This window comes from Saccostrea echinata, unplaced genomic scaffold (assembly GCF_033153115.1).
Source record: "Saccostrea echinata isolate AGI-Se365-2 ecotype Australia unplaced genomic scaffold, CSIRO_AGI_Sech_v1 ptg000030l, whole genome shotgun sequence".
In the NCBI taxonomy this organism is placed as follows: domain Eukaryota; kingdom Metazoa; phylum Mollusca; class Bivalvia; order Ostreida; family Ostreidae; genus Saccostrea; species Saccostrea echinata.
The window spans coordinates 10,369,608-10,378,388 of NW_026889779.1; the positions used below are offsets into that span (position 1 = coordinate 10,369,608).

At 33.2% G+C, this 8,781-nt stretch overlaps 1 protein-coding gene across 1 annotated transcript in view; it reads right to left on the reverse strand.

The window, feature by feature from the left end:
- LOC133197262 (signal transducer and activator of transcription 5A-like) overlaps positions 1-8,467 on the reverse strand; it is a 20,998-nt gene extending 12,531 nt beyond the window's left edge. The window contains exons 1-5 of the mRNA XM_061333219.1: positions 8,361-8,467; positions 6,164-6,345; positions 5,197-5,365; positions 4,654-4,749; positions 1,701-1,769 (exon numbers count right to left, since the gene is read on the reverse strand). Coding sequence (XP_061189203.1) covers positions 1,701-1,769; positions 4,654-4,749; positions 5,197-5,365; positions 6,164-6,321 — 492 coding nt within the window. The 5' untranslated portion in view covers positions 6,322-6,345; positions 8,361-8,467. The remainder of the gene's footprint in view (positions 1-1,700; positions 1,770-4,653; positions 4,750-5,196; positions 5,366-6,163; positions 6,346-8,360) is intronic.
- Between the last annotated feature and the right edge of the window lie 314 nt (positions 8,468-8,781).

Below are 8,781 nucleotides of genomic sequence, written 5' to 3' on the forward strand. Positions count from 1 at the left end.
CTGAGGTCATGCTTTGTACAAACTTGTACAAATATGGGGATGTCAGTATATTCTGTAATACCACTAACTGAGGCCCTACTCTCTTGAGATAATTTTCCAATACATTTGTATGTAAAACTTTGACCCCCTTTTCTTTAGAAAAAGCACTTCATAGTTTTCACCCTAAATATTCCAATGCAGAACTATTAATTGTAGTCCTTTTGTTCTTGAGAAAACAACTTTTGAAATATTTGTTCATACACATTACTATAAAAATGTTTGCCCTCTCTTGTCCTGGGTATCATGATTTGAAACAAATTTGAATCAACACTGGTCCACTTGTTCTTGAGAATTTTTAAGGGACCCCACCCTATTTTTGTCTTGATTATCTCCTCTAGGAAAACATAGGTAATCAAAGATTACGAAGCTCAGCTCGACGAATGTTATCTTTAAGTAAGGCAAATTTCACATCATATTTTTTTTTAGTTAGTGAACATCCCAAGATCAATATCCATGCAAGTTTGGTTTAAGTACGACTTATAGTTACTTGGAAATAGACCTGTTCAAAAAACTTTTATCCTGTTTACTAATCAAGAAAATTTTGGTCAGTTCCAACATCCAAAGTAAGTCTGGAAGTTTTCATCCTTAGATGCACCATCGATTTAAGTTTAATCATAACAGGCCATAAGGTTATTTAGCTACTCAAAAAAAATTATCCTGGTCACTCATCTGGAAAATGTAGGTCAGATTCAGAATCCAGAGCAAGTCTGGAATTGACCATCCCTAGTTATATCATTTATGTTAATTTGGTTAAAATATGGTCTAAAATTCACTCATGTGGAAAATCTAGGTCAAATCCAGCATCTGAAGCAGGTTGGTTAGCGTACATCCAAAGATGCATCATCCATGCAAGTTTGGTCAAGGTAGAGCTTATAGTTACTTGGGAATGGACCTGCTCCAAATACTTTAACCTGGTCACTTATCTGGAATATCTAGGTCAGATCCAGCATCCGAAGCAAGTGTGGTAGTGTCCATCCCTTGATGCATCATCCATGCAAGTTTGTTCAAGGTAGAGCTAATAGTTACTTGGGAATGGGCCTGCTCCAAATACTTTAACCTGGTCACTCATCTGGAAAATATAGCTGAGGTCAGATTCAGCATCTGAAGCAAGTGTGGTAGTGTCCATCCCTAGATGCATCATCCATGCAAGTTTGTTCAAGGTAGAGCTAATAGTTACTTGGGAATGGACCTGCTCCTAATACTTTAACCTGGTCACTCATCTGGAAAATATAGGTCAGATCCAGCATCTGAAGCAAGTGTGATAGTGTCCATCCCTAGATGCATCATCCATGCAAGTTTGGTCAAGGTAGGGCTTATAATTACTTGGGAATGGGCCTGCTCCAAAAACTGTAACCTGGTCACTCATCTGGAAAATGTAGGTCAGATCCAGTATCCAAAGCAAGTGTGGTAGTGTCCATCTCTAGATGCATCACCCATGCAAGTTTGGTCTAGTTAGGGCTTATAGTTCCTTGGGAATGGACTTCCTCCTAAAACTTTAACCGGGACGCCGACGCTGGGGGTATAGCATAAGCTCATCTCTACTTCGTCGAGGTGAGCAAAAAAGGGCATGGCCCTTCAATTGAGCAATTTTGAATCCCCTTTACCCAAATATGCTCTAAAAGACAAATCATGGAACAGAAGGGAATATGAAGACTGCTTACCTTGCTGCACTGATCGAGGTATCTGATGATCTGGTCTTGGTCATCATAGCAAACCTCCATAGCTTTTGCCTATAAACAATTGAAATAAGTTGCCTGTTCAGTGTTCAAATAAAAATTATTAAGACACGAGCGTCACACTCAGTAGTATCAAAGTGCTGATCTAATTCAAAGAAAATGGAGGAATAAAGTGCCTATAGCTTCAACTGTATAAAAATCGAAATTTATTTTTTATAACTAAGTGTTAAATCAATATGAGCTGCAACTTTGATGTCAAAAATTTTTGTTGCAATATTGTAATTAATAGGGATGTCAAAATATTTATTTTCTGTAGTCGAATATTCGATTGCATTATTCGAACAATAGTTGAATATATATTCGAAACTTTTTCGGAAACTAAAATTTTATTTTAAACTTCACTGGTACATGACATATTTAACCCGAAGTCCCCTTTTCTTAAATTTATTAAAAAGTAACATCAAATGTTACACACAGATGTTTACATGGACCTAAAATGTATGATTTCCCAGTCAATCATGTTCATAAATTGATCCGTAAAGTCGTTTTTTTTAGGAAGCATAAAAAATGACAGTATGATATATTATTTTAAAGCTTATTAAAATGATGGGGGGGGGGGGGGCACACATGGTAAATTTCTGAAAATGTTGTATTGTTAAATATTTGAATATACTTTTTGTACCAACTATCAAAATGTCTTTAAAATACATAAAAGAATATTAATTTTATAATAATTATCTTAGTGTCAAAACATGTCACAGCTATAATGGGTACTTGGTATGAGATCAGTTCCAATTAATAATTTTACAAAGAAAGCGCAGTGTAACGAGATAATTTTATTACAAAAACAACACACTAATTGACAAATAATACTCGCGGAAGTGAAGCATTTCTAATTACTGTACTTTCTACATATAAAACCAGCAGTTTTTAATGAGGAAAATTATCTTATTAACTGTGTCTGAGGAAAGACGGCCGGTTTCTCAATTTTAGGATGAGAATTCTATCTCTTTATCACTCTTTTATTGTTTATTTATTCAAATGTCGTTTCATTATTCGATCGTCGGTCCATTCGACTGATGGTCGAATAGTCGACTATTCGTTGCCATCCCTAGTAATTAACTATTTCAATGACAGAAAAAAGAACATTTATAAACTTCTGTTGTTCATGTTTGCGATGGAAGAACTATTTATAAGCTTTGATTGAAGCAAAATTACATTATTGTCATCCTGTACAATATTGATTTCTTTTATAATACTATACATTCCATTGTACAGAAATCTTCTAAAAAAATTGATACTTTCTTTTAGTCTAATTGATCATAAAGGATTAAATTACATACAAATTTAATATACATGTAACTGTATTTTACAACACATTTTAACAGCAAAATAAATTTCTCAAAAATGCAACTCATATTGCTTTAAATGCAATGTTTTTATCATTAAAAGAGGAATTGTGCACACAATGCTTTTCTATTAATATACTGTACTAAGTTAGTTTGTTTAATACCCAGAAGCAGAGAGGAAGATTTTCAAAGAATTAATGCATTTTCACTATATAATCAATAGAGCCCCACCCTAACACCAGAACTTCTGACCCTGGGGGCCATGAAATTCACAATTTTGGAACTGGCACTCTTGCTCTCCATAACTATGTACTTAGTTAATTTATTTTATACCCAGAAGCATACTTTGGTAAAAATATTATAATAAAGGAAATGCACTTTTGTCTCAAGTAGACATTGAACCCAGTGAGAAAAATCTAGAATATCAGTTTCCTACAGTGAGATCGATAATTAACCACTGAGCCATGCAGCTAAGTTTTTCTGGATATTAATTTTCTTTGTGATATGACCTTAGAATAATTGGACTTAATTATTTAGACTTTTAAGAAAGAGACAGTTTGTCAAAAATATGTTATACATGCTATATTTTCATGTATAGAGGGTAATCATCCCATATTTTTATGCTAATTATTAATGAATAATTTTTTCATTTTACTTCATATTTGGGAAGATCCTTTAAACAAGAGGCCCAAGGGCCTTAACAGTCACCTGATCATAATAAAACACTAAAGCAGAGAAGATTTTTCAAAGAATTAATGCATTTTCTTATATAATCAATAGAGTCCCACCCTAACACGAGAAACCCTGACACAGGACCAAGGAATTTCGTAATTTCGCAAACGAACTCTTGCTCATCATATTATGCACCTAGTTTGTATGCTAAATACCCAGGGGCAGAGAAGAAGAATTTCAAAGAAATTATGCATTTTCACTATATAATGAGTAGAGCCACACCCTTACTCCAGAAACCCTGACCCTGGGGTCATGAATTTCACAATTTTGGAAGAGGCACCCATGCTCATCATAATCATGCACTTAATTTATCTGCAGACTATACAATATGACTGCTGTTGTTTGACTGCTTGATGTCCAGGAGTAAAGAAGATTATTAAAGATTGCATTAATTTTGATGATTTAGCTCCACCCCTCAGGCCCCAGGGAGGCAGGGACCATGATATTCAAAATTTTTCTTCCCCTGCATCAACAGATGCTATATGACAAAATTGGTTGAAATTCATTCAGCAGATCCAGAGAAGAAGCTAAATATGTTAACACAAAACACATGATGCAGAACACATGAACAACAGACAAAAACTGAAAGCAATAGGTCACCTGAGTGATTCAGGTGACCTAATAAAAAGGAGAAAACAACCTAAACAGCATCACTTTGACTAAGCACACGTATATAACAAAAGAGATCTTTTAAAATATAATTTGAGACTTTTTATAAAAAGGTTTTACGACACATACCAAATTACTACAAAGTTAACCAATTTATTGTGTAAATATTTCTTATACAGTTTTACCATTTTATTTATGTAATTTTTTGTTATACAAAGCTTCGAGTGATGAGCTCTGTTGGATCTTACCTCTACAGCCACAAACTGTTTCAGCAGCCTCTGTTCTTCCACCAGAAATCGGCACATGCTGCAGATGAAGGGTTTGGGGTTTCTTTCATAAATGCTCTACAAGTTGATATCCGTTGTCAGTCAATACAAATAACAATATATATCCTCATTACTATTATGCAGTATGTTCAAATTTATACAATGTTCCATGCATATGTGAAAAATAATTGGCTTGAAACATCATAGGCCTAGTCTATGAAATTCTGGAGCTGCATGAAAAAGTTGTCTGCTTTGCTGACAGAAAGCAAAGAAATGTGCAATGAAAATAAACAGGAAGAAGTTATCTATGATTCTAGATAATATATAAACATGCAGATCTCTTTAACAATCAGAAGCTCCCCCCCCCCCCAAAAAAAAACATTGATGCTTATTGACCTATCAATTAAATACATTTTATCTAAAGTAATTTTTGTCCAGCAAAAATAGCTCATTATTTGTTTGGTCACATTTTTACTAACGGCACATTTGTATATTGGTACTTAAACTCTGCTGAGGTACACATACCTTTATACTGTCATAGATCACTCTCTGTGACAATCTCTGGGTCTGGCCAGCATCCTCATGTTCCAATCTATCAAAGTGTTCCAGAATCATGTTGAACATCAGTTTGTAGGCTGTGTCACTCTTTGGGTCGGATTCATCATGACCCAGCACAAACTGCTCCCCATTTTTCCTTCAGATTGAAAGCCATAATTAAAGTAAGCCATTATCTCAGGCATCAATTATTTTGTTTCTTGTAATTATGAATGATTAATTTTTACAACTGAAAAGGATATCCCTTAGGGGGGAAAACAACAGTCAAAGATCTAATTAAGAAAAAATAGAAAATGATAAGAAAGTAGAGAGAATGTCAGATGAATCTGTTCTGATATGCAAAGTATAAATGTTTGTAAATTTATCTACATGTTAAATGTTTACTGGATTTAATTTACCAACAAATAAATCAGGAATCCAGTTTTTGTCAAATTTGGGTTCATATTCAGTGGTATTTTAGTCAATATATAAGATAGCAGGTAACTAGACTGTAAGACACCTTTTGAAAGGTTTCCTAAAGATTATTTCTGCATAGTTTATGTTAAATGAAGGCAAGAGACCAAAAAAAAACAAATTACACTTCCTGTTACATCATGTTATGTTTTAGTGCACTATTTATAACACAAGGGCACGCTAAATTCATCATTTTCTATTTCAATAAGTATCATTCTGTGTTCATTTAAAAACTGACCTTTCATGTACTTTCTTTTCAGTTTTAGTCCAGTTTAAAACATGCTGAACTCTTACAATTTATGGATAATTATATATATAATTATATATATATATATATATATATATATATATATATATATATATATATATATATATATATATATATATATATATATATACATCTATGATCTTATCTATTACATGTAGATGCAATGAAAAACAACAAGTCATAAGCCTATATAACATTGCTGCGATAGTAAATTACCATTCCTCTGAATCAAATAAATCTTTGCAGTTCAAACGGGTTTCCCATATGTGTTCATCAGCTAACTTGTAGATGTCCTGCCAGCGTTCTCTAAATTTCTGATTATCTAAACAGTAGCTAAAGACATCAGGCAAGGGTATCTCATTTGTGATCTCCATTTTAATTTTCAGTTGGTTGTACTCCTGAAATATAATGCCAACATTTAGTGAATTCATCATCATGATATAATTTGGGAATTGATTTCAACCAACAACATAATTAATGCTGTTTATGCTGAAGGGTAATAATCAACATTGAGCAATTATTTCAAATTACGGGCAACCTCAATTTTATAATATAATTATGTATTTACAATCTTACAAACTTAAAACTTTAAGCTTTGTGTCAATTGTGTCAAAAAGCAATAATCTGTTCTTTTTTTTCATTTGAATATTTCAAAACTTTTTGAAAGAAGTAAGTGTTTTTTTGTTACAAGAAAGTTGAATTCAATGTTATATTTTCTTTTCATTACTACAACTGAAAATGATTTAAAGTCACAAACATCTTGACTTCTTTTGGCAACAATTGCTTTAGTCAACGCAATAATGGAATGAAAATAAGGTGGAGGGAAATGAATGAAGATAGGGATGGGAGGGAGAGATGCGGAAAGAGGCAGCAATTGGAGATGCAAACTCCAGTACATAATTGAATATTTCTTTTCATGTTCTGTTTTGTAGCCTGCTTTTATTAAGAATGAATTTGTTTAATTCAATTTGCATAATATATTTCATGAGTTATTAATGTAAAAATTGGTAAGTAGGAAACATGTACATTCATTACTTAAAATATCTGTAATCTTGATCCTTTTTTGTTCATCTTAAGGACTACTGTACTAGCATTTTGTTATTCAACAGCCAACATACAGCTGACATACATTGAACATCTATCTCCCTATTAAGCAAGTATAAAATATTAGATGAAGACTTTATAAAAAGCACTGTATCCCCCCTTTTTTTCCTTATAAAGATTCCCCTGCAAAGTATGCCAAAATATTTCTTAATTTTTCATAAATAAGTATTTAATTGTGCCAGGTCGGTGTTCGATGGGGTGAAGTTAAAGGTGCTAAGACACAGATTTGAAGTTAATATTTTCTCAAATTTTCTGTATAATATCACGACTTATATATTGCAATAGCATTTCACATGAAAATATAATTAAAAACTTATTTTATCTGGAAATTATTTGAACTACGAATTCCTGGACGCGTTTGATTAACACATCCTTGCACTTTCACAAATTTTATCCTTATCCTTAATATTTAAGAAAAGAAGCGATTTTGTTGTGTATTAATGAAAAACTTTACATCTATAATCCGGAAAATTCAGAGTAGAAATATGCGAAAGCAAACCCCTTCACTAATATCTTCAGCCCGTGCTCAGTGTTGTGTACAGAGATTAACAAATTGAATACACCCGTGAAACGTAAACTGTTTTTGTAAACAGGGCACGAGCTCTGTTACTGTTAATGTTTACGATTCACCGGGTGTGTTCAATCGTTAAAGTCTGCACACATCACTGAGCAAGGACTGACAATACTGTGAGTGGGTTTTGCTTTCGAACATTCCTACTCTGAATTTTCTGGATTATAGTTTTAATATTTTTCATTAATACACAACAAAATTGCCACTTTTCTTAAGTATTAAGAATAAAATTAAAATTTGTGAAAGTGCAAGGATGTGTCAATCAAACGCATCCAGAAATTTGAAGTTTCAATAACTTCGAGATGAAATAAGATTTTTATTATATTTTAGTATGAAATGCTATAGCAACATATAAGTCATGAAATTATACAGAAAATTTGAGAAAATATTAACATCAAATCTGTGTCCAAGCACCTTTAAAGGGAGAGATGTACCAACAATCCCAACCCACCCCTCAGCTCTCTACGGCTGCTAATTAAGCTCAAGAAAGTACACTGTGGATGTATTCTCTACTCTGTCACGATTCGCATACAGGACACTCTTGCTAAGCTCATTACCATTCGTGTTATTTTTATATTTGACCTAAATTTTCTCCAGACAATAACACACTTTTTTGTGTTCACTCAATTCAATGACAATGTAAACGTTATCACTATCAGTCACGTAATCAAAATACTTCTCTATTTCATGTCTTGATTCTCTAAATTGACCAGACTTAATATTTGAAACAATACTTACAATCTCATGTCAATGGTTAACCGAGTTCCGCGTTTCTCTCGGAAATGAGAATATTAAAATATTGACCTCGGCATTTCCAGTCCATTTTCCGAAAACGTTTGTTTACATTTCAATACTGTCGTACGATAAATCGAGAGAGTAAATATTTCGGAACTTTTCTAGATAGGAGCGCGGATCTAAGGTTTTCATCTGATGGGTGACATAATATTCATTTTACCAAGGATGTATATATACTATATGTATATAGGTCCCCAATTTTACCTAAATTTTTACATTAAAAAAAGGTAGTCTCGCTACAATTTCACCAGAGGCAGAAAATGAAAGGTCAGAAGGCCGTAGGAGAGAGAGAGAGAGGGGGGGGGGTCCTAAGATTGATAGTTTTCACATACATCGTATTTGTTACGGGTCACATTCAAATTAA